Consider the following 20,070-nt stretch of genomic DNA (forward strand, 5'->3'; position numbering starts at 1 on the left):
GCCACAAAGGGGAAAAAAGATATGGTAAATATGTGAGGTGATGGATATGTTAATTAGCTCGATTGTGGTGATTATTTCATAATGCACAAATGTGACAAATCATCCAGTTGTACACCTTAAACATATGCAACGCTTAAGTCTCAATTAAACCTCAACAAAGCAGAGAAGGAACAATGAAATGCTGATTCACGCCACATCACGGATGAACCTCAGAAACATGATGCCAAGTTAAATAAACCAGACACAAAAGGACACACAGTGTATGACTGCACTGGTATGAAATATCTCAAATAGGCAAATTATAGAGACAAAAGGTACATTAGAGACTACCAGGGGCAGGGGTGGGACGGGAGTTACTGTTTAACGGATACAGAGCTTCCGTTTGGGGTGATGAAGTTTTGGAAACAGGCCATGGTGATGGTTGCACAGCACTATACTCAATGCCACTAAATTGTACACTTAAAAATGGTTACAAGGACACCTGGGTGGCCCAGTGGGCTCAGCATCCAATTCTCGGTCTCAGCTCAGGTCATGATCTCACGGTTGGTGGGTTCGAGCTCCACACTGGGTTCTGTGCTGACACCACAGAGCCTGCTTAGGATTATCTGTCTCCCTCTCTCTCTGCCCCTCAACCCCGCCTCTTAAATAAATAAATACACATTAAAAAAATGATTAACTGGGGCGCCTGGGTGGCTCAGTCGGTTAAGCGTCCGACTTCAGCTCAGGTCACGAACCACAATTTTTTTAAGTTTGTATTTAGGAAAAAACAAACTTCAGTTCCAAAAATAGGGACTGGCAGTTCGCTGGCCCCTGATCTAGAGTCTCTATAACACTGAGAGGACTGTTGGTATATCTTTTTGCTCCAGAACTACCCCAGTGTAGGAGATATAAGGTGATACGTACTTGCCATGAACTCTGACGTCCTGTGTCCTTTCCTTACGAGGACGCACGTATACACGTCTGGAACAGGGAGGAAGGTGTCCTTCTATTAGGTTATGTGGCTTTAAAAAGCCTCCACACCCTGTCGCGGAGGCTGTACTGTGTCCCTGGAAGAGAAAACACAGAGGGACTGTCTGGGCAGAGTGCTCAGACCAGCTGTTCAGGACACCCGGGCACGGCTCACCCCAGCACTGTCACGCACGCACTTGCGCTCACGACCTCAGTTGGATCTGCCGGTTCTAATTTGCTGGCTCGATGACACCCTGCTTAGGAAAGCATGTCGCTTACAAACGAGACCAAGTGAGGGGGGCATCGCGCATTTGGCGGATGGCTGCCGCCGTCCTTAGGCGTATTTTCAACCAGAAGCAGAAACAGCCTGGTAGAAGCAGACATGAAACGCGAGGCCTGAAGTCATAATTCAACGTAGAACAACCTGCGGGCCGGCGCAGGTTTATTAGACGGCTAATAAAAATAAATCATGGACGTGTTTTTAAAATGACTCCCCATGTGTTGTGGTTACTTCTCAGGCATACTGTAAATTACCTGTGAAGTGCTACTTCCTACAGGGATTTTTTTTTTTCTCTCTCTCTCTCTCAAATACAAAGGGGTTATAAGGCTAAAGAATGCAGACATGCATCACGTCTGCAGAAATCATAAAAAAAGATCAAATGTAATATTTTCTTTCAACATGGATGACTGCTTTGAGATTTTCCATTCAAGCAGCCTTGAACACAGCCTCCAGCGTTTGCCAATTACTCCTGACAAATACCATTTGGGCCTGAGTGATGTTGTAAGTGAAATAAAACAGCGGGAGGGAAAGACCAGAACATGATAAAAGGCATTTTTTTTTTTTTTTGGTCTGCTGAGAACTTACTGTAAGTTATACATTCACGAGGGAAGGCCTTGCTTCCTGCCAGTGATAGACCCCGTGTGATTTTGAGTTCTAAGGGGACTTTTGTTTGACAGTAAGAGGAAGGGAAGACAAAACTCAGTTTTCATGTCCCTTAAAAGGGAGTCGGCTCTGTTTTCCTCCTACACAAAGGAAAAACTATATATAAACAAAAGAAGGGACACCGGGCGCTGTTCCTCATCATTCCACACAAATGTAAGCTCATGTGTGAGAATAATGCCGTGAAATCAGCTGTCGGCACGTCCGCCTGGCACCATCTGCGAGCTGGAGCATGTCAGAACCCATCACAGGTAACCAAAGCCACGAGACAGGAAAGGCACAGCCGGGGTCCAGAGTGCGGTTGTCTGTCCCCCCGCCTCACACACCAGGAACCCCCGGATGGCCCACTTCCTCATTCTTTGAGATTCCAACCAAACTCAGCCCTACTCTTGATCACAGTGCTGCAGAGAATCGGGGAGCGGCCCACAGAAGTGACCGGAAAGAAGCTGCGTGGGGATGAAGCCCATGTGGCATCAAGTGGACCAGGGCCATGTGCAGCACAGTCTGCCCTCTTGGGCAAGGAAGGAAGGGACTTTGCCTCGTGACCCACTGAGCTGGGCTTTCTTCATCCTTCAGACAGAGAATACAGCACGGCAAGGATGGAATCAGTCCATGCATGGCACCCATCTGGTCCCACGCTGGCCCCTAGAAGCTAGGCAGACCCCGGAAATAGGTAAACCAGGTAAACACACGGCCAGGCTAAAAGTCCCCGGACTCTCCCGGTCAAGGCCCACCGGTGTTACCCGTGTTAATGCCTCCGCAGTGGCTTGGTGATTTCATGACAACACTGCTGCATTAGTATCTACTGTTTCCCTGTGAATGTGAACCTCAGAAACGTGTGTCAGGGAGACTGGGGTTCCATGGCCAACTGCCCAGCAGCTCCCCAGCATGGGGGGCAGGTGAGAAACTGGCAGCCTCTGTCGGGCTACTCACCTGGCACTGCGGGGGCAACTGAGAACAACCATGCCCCACAGTAAAAGGGGCAAAACCATGATCATTGCCGCGATAAGCTGGCCTTTTGAGTCCTTGTGAGTCCTGCCCGAAGAGTCCGCAGCCCCGCCCCACTCTCTGTGGATGAGCCAGCTCCCAGGGCACCTCGCATCAAGGACCAGCATCCCCCATCTGAGCTAAACGGGTTGCTGATGGTCAGACTGGCCCAGGAGACTGGGAAGGCTCGACCAAACACAATCCCCGGGGCTAGCCGTACTCCTGAGTTACCGCTTTCCTAACTTTTGCAGACACACGCATCCTGTTACAGTGCAGATTTCTTTCCTTCTTTCTTTCTTTCTTTCTTTCTTTCTTTCTTTCTTTCAGTATAATTTGTTGTCAAGTTAACTAGCATACAGCATATACATCGTGCTCTTGGCTTCAGGAATAGATTCCCATGACTCATCGCTCACATACAACACCCAGCGCTCATCCCAACAAGTGCCCTCCTCAATGCCCACCACCCATTTTTCACTCCCCCTCCACCCCTCCCCCATCAACCCTCAGTGTGTTGAGACTCTGCATTTCTTTTTTTTATTTTTTAAAAAAATTTTTTTAACGTTTATTTATTTTTGAGACAGAGAGAGACAAAGCATGAACGGGGGAGGGTCGGAGAGAGGGAGACACAGAATCTGAAACAGGCTCCAGGCTCTGAGCTGTCAGCACAGAGCCTGACGCGGGGCTCGAACTCATGGACCGCGAGATCATGACCTAAGCCGAAGTCGGCCGCCCAACCGACTGAGCCACCCAGGCGCCCCGAGACTCTGCATTTCTAACAAACCCCCAATACTGGTGGTCTGTGTATCAGCCTTTGAGGAGCAGGGTTGTGGGTGACCCCAATAAAAGATGCTGACAGCACTTAGCTTCCTGAGAGATGGTTTCTGGTGGCAGTGGCCTCCATTATAGACCCCTGCCACTAGCAAAACATAAAGGAAAGAGGGTGGGCTCTAACAGTTGTCCACTGCCAGGACTCGGGCCTACTGGTACCAGAGACGCTGCCTTCTGAATAAAGAAAAAGGAGATTTCATCTTTCACACAATCTCTGCTGACATTCATGTCCACATGAGCCATGATTCCCAACCTCGGCTGTGCTGCGGCTACCTGCTCTGAGTCTTGGCCCACAACGGTCAGAAAGAGCTGGTTACCCCAACGTGAATACTCTGGAGCAAGACCTCTTTCCCAAACAGACAGCTGCCACCAGCAAGGCGACTCCAGTCAGATAAAACGGTCATCTGCAGATTTCTCTTGCCTCTCAATTAAGGGGGAAAAAAATCCAATATGGTAGTAAGGGGCCTTGTCCAGGCCTTGCCAGCACACTTTAGATGAAATGCCAAAGAGAAAACAAGCATCCAGTCAGGGCAACTCCAGAATGTGTATCAATAGCGAGAGGTATAAAAGGAGAAGGGTAATCAAAAGGACAGAGGTGTGACAGGACCGCCCTGATCTGCAAGGTGAGTTAGTCTTGATCTAAGGACAGATGAATGCAGCAAGTCAGGCGGACCAAAGAAGGCATTTCAGGTGAGGCTGCCTGCGTGGCCACTCTGGGATGCTGCGCTAGGTCACTCGGTTCACATCGCCAGCGGTCTGATCCGGAAGCTGTCAGCCGCCTGTGGACAGGGAAGCCCAAGGACATGCTGGTGTTTCCACTCTACCTTGAAGCTCTGTCTGCAGACCAAACGCACACCTCTAACAACAGATGGGCCAGCTCTCCCATCAGTCAGAAGAAACAGCTCCTCTCTAGCTCTCCACAAAATTAGCCCCATTTTCTAATTCCAGAAACATCTGGCAGAAGTGGAGTCACAGGAATACACCCTTTTCTTTGTGTGGGTGGTCAGTTTAAACTCCTTAAAAGCTCCCTGTCCTCTGTTTGCCTGTGTGTCAGTCAGGACCTGAGTCTACCTGCTATCGATGATGTTAGAAATGAAAACCTGCTATCTGCTGTGAGAAACTGTTTCTTTCTCAAAAGAAAGTGCTAAATATCAGCATTTATTTATGGCTTGTCTGAACGCAGGGACAGGGCAGTTTCTGTGTCTTATCAGACCCCTCCCCCATCCCAGCCCCTTCCTCTGAGCACAACGCACCTGGCTAGGCCCCCTATCTGGCAGCTGTCACCTTGAACTAATGTTTATCTGCCTGTGTTTCTCACCCAAGGAGATCCAACACCCCACAGACAATAGGAACCTCTGCATTTCATCCCAGTAGCAACACACAGAGTTGTTTTTGCCTTGTCTGGATCCTACTAACATCTGAAAAAAAAAAAAAAAAAAAAAGATAGTCTGTTGCCTCAATTCCACAGAGCCTCGGTGACTGGGAGTCAGTATCCCCAGCCTGGCGGTCTTCTGGTGCCACCTAGTGTACGAAAATGGAAGTGTCTCAAGCTCAGAGCAAAGTCCCACAAAGATTCACAGATCCAGTGTGTATTTTTCAGGCATCAGTCCAAACACTTGGGACTCTTACAGGTGTGACTTTTTTTTAAAAAGTGTTTCAAGAAAATAACTAAAATGCTCTGAACACCTGTTGTGATCTGGCCACTCACACTTAAGCACACTCACTGAACCAAATGTTAAAGCATTTGAGCTTTGGATGAATCTGTTCTCAATATGGATTGGCACCATTTAAAAGGTTATTTCAGCAGCATAAATGTGTGTAGTCATATATCAATGGGCACTCTGTCTCCTGCCTCCCAAACTATTGTCATTGGAGGCATTAAAGTAATACCAGAGTATTCCAGCTAGGACAAGTTAAAGCAGCTTGTTCCTCTAGTGCAGAGGCTCAGAAAGGGAACTATGGAATATATTAGACTCACCTGGGAGCTTTCAGTTCCCCGATATGTTGGCACGTCTAAGACCAATTAAATCAGAGCCTCCAGGTGGGACCCGGGCTCAGCAGTTTTTAAAGCTCTGCCATGTGCAAGAGAGGTAATATCAGTCAGCAAGATGGAGGGCCAGGGGATCCCAATCTCATCTTGCCCACAGAAACAACAAAAACTGTAAATAAACAATTACAGACCAATGAAAATAACTCAGGGAAAGCTCTGGACTACAACAAAAAAGCAGCAAAACTCCTGCAGAGCTTAAAACCCAAGGGTGGTCACATAGAAAAGCACAGGAAGAATTTTGCCCACATCACCCCCTCCTCAGGTCAAGAGCAGCTTGGTGCACGGGGATCCACTCAGAGGAAGCTCCTCACGGGGTACATGAAAGCAGAAGAACCCCAGCAAGCCACACCACTGTGGATGTTTGCAGCCTTTACTACCATGGCCTCCCACAGTCTACACCATTGCTGATCCCAGCTCATGGAGCTGTCCAACCTCCCCACCACCAAGCCCCTCCTCACAGCTGGGGCTGTCGGTGCAGTAAGATGTGGGGTCCTGCCACTGCTGTGTCCAGCTCTTTGGGATCGAGACTTCGCCCCACCACCTACAAGATGGGTGCTACTACTGCCCTGAGCCCTGCCCTCAACTTTGTCCCATTACAGGGGCTGCTGTGAGCCCCACCCCCAGGTCCCAGGTCAAGGCTGGGAACCTTCATTGATTAGGCTGTGTGGCCACTGCTCTGACCCCCACCCTTCAGGTCCCAGGTGGCTGCTCTGAATCATTATTGCCAGGTCACACTACCTCTGCTCTGATCCCTGTCCCTGGGTTCCAGGTCAAAGCCCTGAACTGTCATTGGCAGGGGCACTGCTATGCCCTGAGTCCTGACATGCTCCCTGGATCCTAACATGTGGCTTTCAGAGGCCATCACTAGGGATGCACTTCTGCTTTCCTGCAACCTTCCCTGAGGCCAAAGTTGGGGCTTTGACCCACCACCATCCACAGGCTGTACTGCTACTGGCCTCTGCCCCCTGCCCCCCTGGGCCCAAGCTACCACTGTACCTGCCATCCCAGGGCCTGTGCCACTGCTGTGTCACCCACCTGGCCAGAATCATTGCAAGACCCAGAGACCCAGACCCTGGTTTCACAGAGTTCCACGTACACCCACCTTAGACATCAGCGTCACTGCCACGGGCAAATGCATCTGTGCCTCAAGACCCAGGAACAGTGGTAGCTCCACATGGCTCTGATCCCAGGACTCTGAGTGCCAGCATGCCAGACTATATGCCAAGAGGGATCCCCCCTCTGCTAGAACTTTCTCCCGTGGGCAAAAATAGGAGAACAGAAGATCCTAGCAATCTTCACCTCTGAATATCCCAAAAGCCTTAGTTACCACTGTCATCCAGTCTTGGCCACAGAAGACCCCCCACAAGTCTGCGCCTACACTGACCTCAAGCTGATGAAGTTGCATGGAGACTACGCTGCTGTGCCTTCCAAGAACCAAAGATGCTGCGTCCCACCCAGCTGGCACCCTTGCAGCCACCTTTTGGTGAAAGTTTTGCCCCACCAAAGCCAATTCAAATGGCTGGAAGAGGTGAATGCACTCCCAAATGTGCAAACATCAACACAAAGTCATCAGAAGCATGAAAAAGCAAACATGACACCATGAAACGAACATGATTTTCCAGTAACCAGTTCCAAAGAAATGCAGATCTGTGAGTTACCTGAAAAAGAATTTACAATAATCATTTTCAGGAAGCTCTATGAGCTTCAGGAGAATACAGACAATTTAATGAACTCAGGAAAACAACACATGAACAAAATGAGAAGTTCAACAGAGATATAAATCACTGAAAAAAAGAACCTAACAGAGACTCTGAGTTGAAAGAATACAGTGAATGAAATAAAAAATGCAACAGAAATCTTCAACATTAGGCTCAATCAGGCAGAAAAAAAGAATCTGGAAACTTGAGGACAGATCAAATTGAAATTACATAGTCAGAGGAGAAAAAAAAATTGGAATGAAAAAAAAGTGAGGAAAACCTATGTGAATTATGGAATACATCCAATGAAATAATATCTGCACTATGGGTGACCCAGAAGGAGAAGAGACAGAGAAAGGGACAGAAAATTTACCTAAAGAATGGCTGAACACCCCAAATCTGAGGAAAGTTTGGCCATCCAAGTACATCAAGCTCAAAGGTCCCCAAATAGATACAACCCAAAGAGATCTTCACCAAGACACAAAATCAAAGACAAAAAGAGAATTTTGAAAACAGCAAGAGACAAAAGATTAATCACATACACATACAAGGGAATCTCAATAAGTCTATCAGCAGATTTATCAGCAGAAGCCTTGCAGGCCAGGAGAGGAGATAATATATTCAAAGTGCTCAAGGAAAAAAACTGTCAACCAAAAATATTTTACCCAGCAAAGTTATCCTTGAGCAATGAAGGAGAAATAAAAACTTTCCCAAACAAACAAAAGTTGAGGGACTTTATCACCACCATACCTGCTAAACAAGAAATGCTAAAAGGAGTTTTGAGGCTGAAACAAAAAGACACTAATTAGTAACATGAAAACAGATGAAAATATAAATTCACTAGTAAAGGAAAACATATCATCAAATTCAAAATACTCAAATACTGCAAAGGTTGTGTGTAAATCACTTTGAACTCCAGCATACAGGTTAAGAAACAAAAATGATATGGGGCACCTGGGTGGCTCAGTCAGTTAAGCGTCCGACTTCAGCTCAGGTCATGATCTCACAGTATGTGAGTTTGAGCCCCGTGTCGGGCTCTGTGCTGACAGCTCAGAGCCTGGAGCCTGCTTCAGTATCTGTGTCTCCCTCTCTCTCTGCCCCTCTCCTGCTCATGCTATGTCTCTCTCTGTCCCAAAAATAAATAAAAACATTAAAAAGAATTAAAAAAAAAAAAAAAAAGGAAAAAAAATGATTAAAAAAAAAACTATAGAGGGGCACCTGGGTGGCTCACTTGGTTGCGCGCCCAACTTTGGCTCAGGTCATGATCTCACAGTTCATGGGTTCAAGCCCCATGTCAGGCTCTGTGCTGACAGCTCAGAGCCTGGAGCCTGCTTCAGATTCTGTGTCTCCTTCTCTCTCTGCCTCTCCCTTACTCTCTCTCTCTCTCTCTCAAGAATAAATAAACATTAAAAAAATAAAAAAAAAACCTATAGAAGCAATATTTTGTTAATGGATAGATAATATAAAAAGAGGTAAATTGGTACACGAACAACATAAACTGTGAGTACAAGCAAGTAAATGTGTATAACATTTTTATGCAATTGAAGTTGTCAGTTCAAAATAGTTATAATTATAAGGTGTATTATGAAAGCTTCATGATTACCATAAAGCAAAAAAATCTATAATAGATACATGAATAAAAAAGAGAATGGAATCAAAGCATACCACTGTAAAAAAAAAAAAAATCATCAGCTCACAAAGAAACACAGCAAGAGAGGAAGAATGGAACAAAGTAACCACAAAACAATAGAAAGCAATTAACAAAATGGTGATAGTCTTTACCTATCAGTAATCACTCTAAATGTAAATGGTTTAAATTCTATAATTAAAGGCAAAGAATGAATAGACAAAAAATGGATTAAAAAAACAAAACCCAACTAAATGCTGTTCACAAGAAACTCATTTGAGCTTTAAGGACACTTGCAGGCTTAAAGTAAATGGTGGAAAAAGATATTCTGTGCAAATGAAAATCAAAAGACAGTAGGGATAGCAATACTTACATCAGATAAAACAGACTTTAAGTCAAAAACGTAACAGAGACAAAGAAAATCATTATATAATGCTAAAGGGGTCGATTCACCAAAAGGATATAATTACTGTAAACATCTCTGTACTCAATATTGGAAAACTTAAATGTATTAAATAATTATTAATAGATCTGAAAGCAAAAATAGACAGCAATGTAGTAATAGTAGGGAACTTCAATACCTTACTTTCAACAGTGGGTAGATCATCCAAAGAAAAAAAATCAGTAAGAAAATAACAGACTGGAATGACACTTTAAACCAAATGTACCTAATAGACATATATAGAACATTCCATCCAACTGCAGCAGAAAACACATTCTTCTCAAGCACAAATAAAACATTGTCCAGAATAAATCATATTTTAGGTCACAAAATAAGGATTAAGAAATTTAATAACATTGAAATCATATGAAATATCTTTTCCAACTGCAATGGTTTGAAACTGGAAATCAGTAACAAGAAGAAACCTGGAAAGTTTACAAATATGTGAAATTTCAACAACACACTTCTTAACAACCAATGGGTGAAAGAAATCAAAAAATATCTAGAGGCAAACAAAAATGGAATCACAACACACCAAAACTTATGGGATGCATCCAACCCATAGACAACCTATCATTACACCTCAGGGAACCAGAACAAGAAAAACAAATTAAGCCCAAAGTTAGCAGAAGGAAGGAAATAATAAAGATCAGAACAGAAATAGATGACATGAGAACTAGAGAAACAATAGAAAATATCAACAAAACTAAGGGTTGGCTTTTTGAAAAGATAAACAATTGACAAACATTTAGGTAGACTAAGGAAAAAAAAGAGACCTCAATAAAATTGTAAATGAAAGAAAGACGTTATAACTGATACAACAGAAATTCTAAAGATCATAAGAGACAACTGTGATCAATTATATGCCAACAAATTACATAATTTATAAGAAATTGATAAATTCCTAGAAATGCACAACTTACCAAGACTGAATCATGAAGTCATAGAAAATTTGAACAGACCCATAAGAAGCAAGGAGATTGAATTAGTAATCAAAAATCTCCCAACAAATAAAAGCCCAGGACCAGATGGCTTCACAGGTGAATTCTACCAAAATTTAATGAAAAATTAATACCAATCCTTTTCAAACTCTTCTAGAAAATTACAGAGGAAGGAACACTTCCAAACTCATTCTATGAAGCCAGCATGACTGTGATACTGAAGGATAAATTAATACTGAAGAAAATTAAAGGCCAATATCCCTGATGAATGCAAAAATCCTCAACAAAATACTAGCAAATCAAATGCAAGAACACATTAAAATGATCACAGGGATTAAAATGATCAAGAGGGATTCATCCATGGGATGCAAAGATGGTTGAACATAAGCAAATCAATAAATGTGATACACCACATGAATAGAATGAAGGATAACAATAATATGATCATTTTAAAAGATGCAGAAAAAGCATCTGACAAAATTCAACATCATTTCATAAAAAAAAAAACTCTCAACAAATTAAGTATAGAGGAAGTGTTCCTCAGCATAATAGAAGTCATATATGACAAGCCCACAGCTATATCATATACAGTGATGAAAAGTTAAAAATCTTTTCCTCTAAGATCAGGAATAGACAGGGATGCTTACTCTCACCATTTCCATTTAACATAGTACTGGAAGTCCCAGCCATAGCATTTAGGCAAGAAAAAGAAGTAAAGGCATGAAATCAGAAAGGAAGATGTAAAATTATCTGTTTGCAGATGACATGAGCTTATATATAGAAAACCCTAAAGACTCCACCAAAAATCTGTTAGGATGAATAAATAAGTTCAGTAAAGAAGCAGAATATAAAATCAACGTACAGAAATCCATTGTATTTCTATACATTAACAACAAACTATCTGAAAGATGAATTTAAAAAGCAATCCCACTTATAACAGCATCAAAAACAATAAAATACATAGGAATAAATTTAACCAAGGAGATGAAGGACCTGTACACTTAGAACTCTAAGACACTGATGAAAGATATTAAAGAAGATACAAATAAATGAAAAGATATCCCATGTTCGTGGATTAGAAGACTTAATACTGTGAAGATGTTCATACTACCCAAATTATCTACAGATTCAGTGCAATACTTATCAAAATCCTAATGGTATCATTCACAGAAACAGAAAAAAGTATACAAAAATTTGTATGGAACTACAAAAGGCCCTAAATAGCCAAGGAGATCCTGAAAAAAAAAAAAAGAAGGAAGAAGAAGAAGAAGAAGAAGAAGAAGAAGAAGGGGAGGAGGAGGAGGAGGAGAAGGGGAGGAGGGAGAGAAGGGGGAGGAGGGGGAGAAGGGGGAGGAGGGGGAGAAGGAGGAGGGGAGGAGGGGGAGAAGGAGGAGGAGGGGAGGAGGGGAGGAGGGGGAGGAGAAGGAAGAGGAGGAGGAGAAGGAAGAGGAGGAGGAGAAGGAAGAGGAGGAGGAGAAGGAAGAGAAGGAAGAGGGGGAGGAGAAGGAAGAGGAGGAGAAGCAGGAGGAGGAGAAGGAGGAGGAGAACAACAACAACAACAACAAAGTTGGAGGTATCACACTTTCTGATTTCAAGCTATATTACAAGCTATAGTGTGGTACTGGCATAAAAAACCATCATATAAACCAGTGGAAGAGAATAGAGAGCCCAGACAAAAACCCACACATACATGGTCCACTAAATTTTGACAAGGGCACCAAGAACACACAATGGGGAAATGATATTCTCTTCAATAAATGGTGCTGGGAAAACCTGATATCCACATGCAAAAGAGTATAACTGGACCCCTATCTTACACCACTCGCAAAAATTAACTCAAAATAGATCAAAGATTTAAATGTAAGACCTGAAACCATAAAACTCCTAGAGGAAAACATAGCAGAAAAGATCCTTGACATAGGTCTTGGCAACAATTTCTTGGATAAAACATCAAAAGTACAGGCACAAAAACTAAAATAAACAAGTGAGACAGCATCAAACTAAAGAGTTTCTGCATAGCAAGGAAACAATCAATGAATTGAAAAGGCAACCTACAGGATGGGTGAAAATATCTGCAAACCATATATATGATAAGGGGTTTATATCCAAAACATACAAAGAATTCATACAATAGCAAAAAAGCAGATAATACAATTTAAAAATGGGCACAGGACCTGAACAGACATTCCCCCCCCACACACACACACACACAAAAGACATACAAAAGGTATTTGAAAGGTGCTTAACATCACTAATCATCAGAAAAATGCAAATCAAAACCACAATGAGATATCATCTAATAGGGTGGCTATTATCAAAAAGACAAAAGATATCAATGATGGTGAAGATGTGGAGAAGAAGGACACTTATATGCTGTTAGTGGTAACGTATATTGGTATGGCCATTATGGAAAACAGTATGATTCCTTAAAAAATTTTAAATTGAACTACCATACCATCCAGCAATCCCAGTCCTGGGTATATATATCCAAAGGAATTGAAATCAGTACCTCAAAGAGATATCTGCACACCCACCTTCATTACAGCATTATTCAAAATAACCAAGATGAGGAAACAAGGTAAAGTGTCCTTCAACTGATGAATGGGTAAAGAAAATGGAATATTATTCAGCCACAGAAAGGAAGGAAATCTTGCCGTTTGCAACTACATGGATCAACCTGGAAGGCATTTTGCTAAGTGAAATAAGCCAGACTGAGAAAGACAAATACTGTATGATATCACTTACATGTGGAATATTAAGGGGGGGGGGGCAGTTTCACAGAAACAGAGAATAGAACGGTGGTTGCAAGGGCCAGGGGAAAATGGGAGCGGCATACATCCAAAAGTACAATTTTTCAGATTAGGAACAGTAAGTGCAGAGGAACTAACATACAGCGTGTTGGCTAGTTAATGCTATGGTATTGTTTACTTGAAAGTCACTGAGAGCAGATCTTAAGCATTCCCACCACAGAAAGAAAACAAAGTTAACTGTTGACTGTGAGCTGATGGATGTGTTCATTATCTTGCTCTTGGTGATTGTTCTGTAATGTGTACATATATCAAATCATCACGTGTACACTTTAAGTCTGTACAAATGTATTTGTTAATTATTCCTCAACAGAGTTTTTAAAAACGCTGCACATGTGGTTCCCAGGGACTTCAAACAGCTGCTGCGACCCTTACTGTCTGAGGCTTGGGAGGACCCGAGAAGCAAAGATCTATGCTGCTGCCTGTGACAAACACACCCTTAGACTTGACCCTCCCCCCACTCCCGGGGTCAGTGACATCCTGAATTCCCTTTTATCTTGAGCACTTTGAAGTCTCCCTTTGTGACAAGGGCAAAGTTAGAACGGGAATTATTTACTGTCCTAATAATTGCTACATAGACCCTGCACAGTCTTGGTTTTTGCCTTATCTTCTGGCTCTAGCAGAAGGCTTCTAAACGCCCATCACCACAGCTGCATAACCAGACGGGGACCCTTGAGATCAAAAGGCAGGGCCCCACCCCCAGGACAGAGTTTCTCTGAAATGGGAGAAGGCTGCCTTGCAGGATCACTCACCCCTTCTCGCCCCTCCGCCTTTTGTGGGATGTGGGTGTCACAGTGACAGGGAGGGGGCTGTAAAACTGAAAACCACAGGGAGAGGGCTTGGCCCACAGGGACCTCTGGGGAGGCCCTCTTTCTCCTCGCACCTGGGTGCTGCCTGGCTCCTTGTCGCCAGTCTGCCCAGTGAGGTCGATGAAGTTGCCTACTAGAACATGCAAATAAGGGGCGCCTGGGTGGCTCAGTCACTTAAGCATCCGATTCTTGGTTTGGGCTCAGGTCATGATCTCACAGTTCGTGGGTTTGAGCCCCTGCTTCGGATCCTCTGTCTCCTTCTCTCTCTACTCCTCCCCAGCTTGCACTCTCTCTAAAAAATAAATAAACATTAAAAAAAAAATTTTTTTAAAGAACATGCAAACAAACCAAGACAAAACAAACCACTTTAAGTTTAAGGGGGTCTCTCCCCACCCTGCACTGGAGGCTGCCCATCTTTGGAGGCAGAAACAGGTGTAACTGACAAGTGACAGACTTGAATTCAGACTCCTGGGTTCTAATTCCAACTGTTTGATGTGACAGGTCACGTGACCCCTCTATGCCTCAGGTTCTTCATCTATAAAACATGTAACACCTGCCTCATAGAGTTATTGTGAAATTAGATGGGAAAATCCAATGAGAACAAGAATGCTGGAGCAGGGTGGGGTCTCTGCTCCTGTTCCTTCTCCACCTCTTCCTGGGCTGGGCTACCCCTTCCCTTTCTCCTCCAACTGCCTCACTCCCCACTCTGATTCTTTTCTAGAAGAATATAGTTAGGGAGTCCGTTTGAGAGAATGTCTAGATCTTACACTATGGAAAGAGAATGCAGGACAGTGAAAGGTCTACCAGAATCAGAAAGAAAATCTGGATTCTGATGCTAAATCCAAGGTCCAGAGCAAGCTCCTCAAACCTCTTGGGCTGCAACCACAAAATAATGGGTCTGAGTGGATCAGCTCAAAGACCTCTTGTCACCCCAACCCTCGGACAGTGCATGTATTCAGAGGCCCAGCCTTGGATTCATGTGATCTGGGGTCTGCCTAACAATTCACATCAAGAGTCATGAAAGGACCAACTAAAACCTTGGAACCAGCACCTGAGAGTGGAGGGTGAGGGGGCACAGGCCTCTCCCATTGGAATCTCTACATCCATGGTTCACAAACAGTGGGCACTCACATCACCTGGGGGCTCACTGAAAATACATATTCCTGGACCTACCCCTAGAGATTCTGATTCTGTGACTTTGGGATGTGCTTGTACAACCTGGCAGTTTCTGATGCCACAGTCAGGGCACCACATCCTGACAAGCATGCTTTTTGTTTTTGTTTTTATTTATTTAAATTCAAGTTAGTTAACATACAGTAGTTTCAGGAGTAGAACCCAGTGATTCATCACTTACATGGGACACCCAGTTCCCATCCCAACAAGTGCCCTCCTTAATTAATGCCCATCACCCCTTTAGCCCATCCCCCTACCCACCTCCCCTCCAGCAATCCTCAGTTTGTTCTCTGTATTTAAGAGTCTCTTATGGTTTGCCTCCCTCTGTTTTTATCTCATTTTTCCTTCCCTTCCTCTACGTTCATCTGTCGTGTTTCCCAAATTCCACATGAGCGAAATCATATTTGTCTCTGACTTATTTCACTCAGCATAATACACTCTAGTTTCATCCACTTTGTTGAAAATGGCAAGATTTCATTCTTTTTGATTGTTGAGTAGTATTATTCCGTTGTATATATATATACCACATCTTCTTTATCCATTCATCAGTCGATAGACATTTGGGTTCTTTCCAAAGCACACCTGTATCCCTTGGATAAATACCTAGTAGTGCAATTGATGGGTCGTAGGATAGTTCGATTTTTAATTTTTTCGATTTTAATTTCCATACTGTTTTTCAGAGTGGCTGCAACAGTTTACATTCCCAGCAGCAGTGCAAAAGGGTTCCTCTTTCTCCACATCCTCACCAACATCTGTTGTTGCCCGAGGTGTTCATTTTAGCCATTCTGAGAGGTGTGAGGTGGTATCTCATTGTGGTTTTGATTTGTATTTCCTTGATGAGTGGTATTGAGCACTTTCTCATGTGTCTGTTAGTCATCTGGATGTCTTCTTTGGAAAAGTGTCTATTCATGTCTTCTGCGCATCAAGCATGCTCTTAATAAAGGCTTCAACCATGTGTGATGGAAGGTAGCCCCACCCCCACCCCACATGGCTCTGCACTCACCTGATGAATACCTTTGGCCATGTTACCTCCCTTCTCTGAACCTGTCTGCTCTTCTATAAAGTGTGGTTAATAACACCTTCCCTCAGGGAATGAGTTGTCACTTTTGAAGACAGGTTCCCTGGGCCATGAGTCTGCTCTTCCATATATATACTGAGGAGTCTCTTTGCGTATCAAAAGTAGATGCCAGGAGAGAGAGGAGTGATTGATTGATTGATTCATTCATTCATTCATTCATTCATTCAAGAGAACAAATCTACACCTTTATTTACTTTTCAGTCAGTTTAAATCCTTGAGGGGTACAGCATCACACGGATTCTGTGGCCAATGGCTTTAGCATGAAGGTTACTTCGGAATTTGGCACGGACCATGCCATTGTTCCCATGAGCGTGAGGTACCACTTCCCAGATTACTCTGGTTTTATTTGGTTTGCCACCAGGAGTGTTGTTGTTCTTTGCTTTGTACATATAAGCACCTCTCTTGCCTAGATAGAATTCAGTTTCATCTCGAGCATAAACACCTTTTAAGAAGACATGTGTGATCCCTCTGGTTCCAGAGACCCCACTTACAGCCAGCAAAAAAATGGCTGTGGACCACAGCCTTCCAGGAGCCCTGTTCCCAGAAGGCCTCCACAGGTTCCAAGATGGCAGAAAGAGAAAGGCCCAGGAGAGAGGGGATTTAAATAGGCAGGACTGTAGCATCTCAGCCCTCCAAATGTTCTTCCAAGGCTGGCTGATCCAGCCACACTTTAATTTTACAAAGTCCTGATCAGGTGAGAGCAGGTGCCTCCCTAAGCCCGGGTGCATCTTTCACAGACACGGTCTTTGCTGTATGAACCCTACAAGCGTGGCATCTAGAGGCCGACCGAGGTTTGAATCCTAGCTCTGCCACTCAGCAGCTGTGTGACCTCAGCAATAACTTTCCCTTTACATTTACAGAATCAGGAAAATATGAACTCAACCGGTCGTGGTAAGGATAAACAAGGTGATCAATGCAGTGCATGGGCAGAAGGTCTAATGCTATCAGACCATTACTGTCGTTGTCAGATTGGCAGACTCTGGACCTTCCTGGAAAAAGCATGAGCTGTGAGAAGAGGGGTAGAATCCTCACCAATTAGGCACTAACCTTATTTCTTTAAAAAAGAGCTTTATGGTCGTGTAACTAACAGGCTACACCACTGACCCATTTTAGATGTATGACACAATGGCCACCACCCAATCCCTCCAGCACCCTGGCCCACCCACGGCAGCCACTAATCTACTTCCCATTGCTCTAGATTTGCCCTTTCTGCACATTTCATATAAGTACAATTTTATTTCAAATATTTATTTGAGAAAGAGAACATACACGCATGAGAGGGGGAGGGGAGGAGAGAGAGGGACAGAGGATCTGAAGCGGGCTCTGCACTGTCAGCACAGAGCCCGACATGAACTCACGAACCACGAGATCATGACCTGAGCCAAAGTGGGACGTTCAACCGACTGAGCCACCCAGGCACCCCTCATACAAATACAATTATATGTGGTCTTTTGTGACGGGGTTCTTTCATTTGCCATGTTTTAAGTCTCATCCATGTTGCAGCATGTATGTACTTTGTTCCCTTCTGTGCCTGAATGATACTTCATTTTATGGAAAAATCTCATTTTATTTATCCATTCATCTGCGGATAAACATTTGGGTTGGAGCTGTTATGAATAATGCTGTGACAAACACTGCTATACAAAGTGCTATGAACATTCATGTTCACGCTTTTGTGTGGACATGTGTTTTTAGTTCTTGGGAGAGAGGGGAGTTGCTAAGTCAGAAAGACTCTGTGCTAAAACTTTTAGGAATTGCCAGACTGGGTTTCCAAGCAGCCACACCGTCTTACTTTCCATCAGCAGAGCCACAGGGTTCCGATTTCCCCGCATCCTCAACACGTTATCTTTTTTATTACAGGTGTCCCAGTGGGTGTGAATGGTAACCTTGCATTTTTATTAAATTCTACTATGTTTTTGTGAGTTTTTACAAATGTACTTGCAGCCTAATGTTAAAGCTATGGAATAGTTTATAGAAGGAAAGTAAATGAAATATCCCCTGAAGGAAAGGTTGTAACAGAACAAAGATAGGGAGCTGCCCTCTGAAAGGTGAAACAGAACAGCCCCAGAGAGAGCACATGGCACTGTAGAATGTGGCACACAGGGAGGTTGTACGTGGCACACGGGGAGGTTGTACGTGGCACACGGGGAGGTTGTGTGTGGCACACTGGCAGGCTTATAGAAAAATGCTTCAGGCCTGCTTGTTCCCTCTTAATGTTCCATTCCCTTTAATTCACAAATGACTTTCTGGATCTGTAAAAAAAAAAAAACAAACAGGCCCTTTTTCAACAGGGTGGTATTCCTGACAAAACTCTATATTCAAATAAATGTCAGCTGACTGGGGCGCCTGGGTGGCTCAGTCGGTTAAGCGTCCGACTTGGGCTCAGGTCATGATCTCGCGGCCGGTGAGTTCAAGCCCCGCATCGGGCTTTGTGCTGACAGCTCAGAGTCTGAAACCTGCTTTGGATTCTGTGTCTCCCTCTCTCTCTGACCCTCCCCTGTTCATGCTCTGTCTCTCTCTGTCTCAAAAATAAATAAACGTTAAAAAAATCTTGAAAAAACAAAGAAATGTCAGCTGACAAACCAATTTGGGTTTTATTATTCTTTGCTCCTCCAGATAAGACCTACTACCCAACATTAATCTATCACACAGAATGTGGCTGCTGTTTGCCAACTGAAGAGCTAAAATAAATTCCCTATTTCTGTGCCTTGATGGGCCCTCTCAGGACGTGTCTAGGTGGTTCAGTGAGAGCCATTTTCACAGAATTACAGCTGATTGCCTAGGTCATTACCAGTCTCCACCTTCAGGCAGAAGCACTTAAAGTGCCCCAGTCAGAGGAGTGCATCTGCTGTTTTTAGCTTGAAAGATAAGGACAAATAGTCCTTAACTTCTCAATGTCTGTCCCCTCAGGCCAAGTCGGCCAGTGGGAGGCTTACCACCCACAAACTCTGTAACCAGATACCGATGAGGAGAAGGTGTGTTAGTAAGTGACCTCAGGCATGCCCAAGGCAATAGTGAGGAACAAACAGAAAAGGAGGAAGAAGAAAATGGGGGGGTGGGCGTGTAAACTAAGAAGGAAGAAAATCATGCCACTGGGAAAGAGCCTGGCTTTGCCGGCCCTCAAAGGCAGCTGTGTGTCACAGTCAACAGTGGTTTACCCTGTGGGCCAGACTGCCCTACAAGGAGCCACAGGCTCTGCAGATTTTGCAAGAAGTCTGCGGCACACATATACCAAGCATGGCCTATAAATGGAAAAGTCTTATTCTGCAGTTTTCCAAATACACATAGATCTGGTGTGGATGATGAAATACTTCTCATTTGTAAATGCATGAGTAATGATTTTTCTCATTGTCTATTGTTTTTCTAATCACTGGACAACTAGAGCACAACAATGTTCATGTTAAAGGGTGGCTTTGTTTTTGAAAGGTGTAAAAGCACCTTCACGTAGCAGTTCATACGTATGTGTGTGTAAATATATTAATATGTATAGGTCCTAAATGTCCACTAATAGGGGACAGGAAAAATAAGTATGGTTTAGCACAGGGGTCAGCAAACTATGGCCCAAGACCTGTCTTTGTAAATAGTCTTACTGGAACGCAGCCATTCAACTTGTTTGCATATTGTCGATATGCTGTGCAATAGTCGGGACAAAGGCTGTATGGCTCAGAAAGCTTAAAATATCTACTATTTGCCCCCGTTAATGTTTGCAGACTCCTGGTATAGCACATCCTGAAACACACTGC

At 43.8% G+C, this 20,070-nt stretch overlaps 1 protein-coding gene across 11 annotated transcripts in view; it reads right to left on the reverse strand.

Annotated features, from left to right (window-relative positions):
• SETD4 (SET domain containing 4) overlaps window positions 1-20,070 on the reverse strand; it is a 71,366-nt gene that overhangs the window by 22,925 nt on the left and 28,371 nt on the right. For 6 of the 11 annotated variants that reach the window (XM_047875793.1, XM_047875791.1, XM_047875792.1 and 3 more), the window contains one exon: window positions 13,697-14,368. In XM_047875793.1, the coding sequence (XP_047731749.1) occupies window positions 14,290-14,368 (79 nt within the window). In that variant the 3' untranslated portion in view covers window positions 13,697-14,289. Of the gene's footprint in view, window positions 1-903; window positions 1,047-10,357; window positions 10,369-13,696; window positions 14,369-17,240; window positions 17,317-17,732; window positions 18,580-20,070 lie in introns of those variants that run through there. The other 5 variants (XR_007155755.1, XR_007155756.1, XR_007155757.1 and 2 more) reach the window with 5 other exon arrangements.

The sequence above is a fragment of the Prionailurus viverrinus genome, chromosome C2 (assembly GCF_022837055.1).
Source record: "Prionailurus viverrinus isolate Anna chromosome C2, UM_Priviv_1.0, whole genome shotgun sequence".
NCBI classification, from domain to species: domain Eukaryota; kingdom Metazoa; phylum Chordata; class Mammalia; order Carnivora; family Felidae; genus Prionailurus; species Prionailurus viverrinus.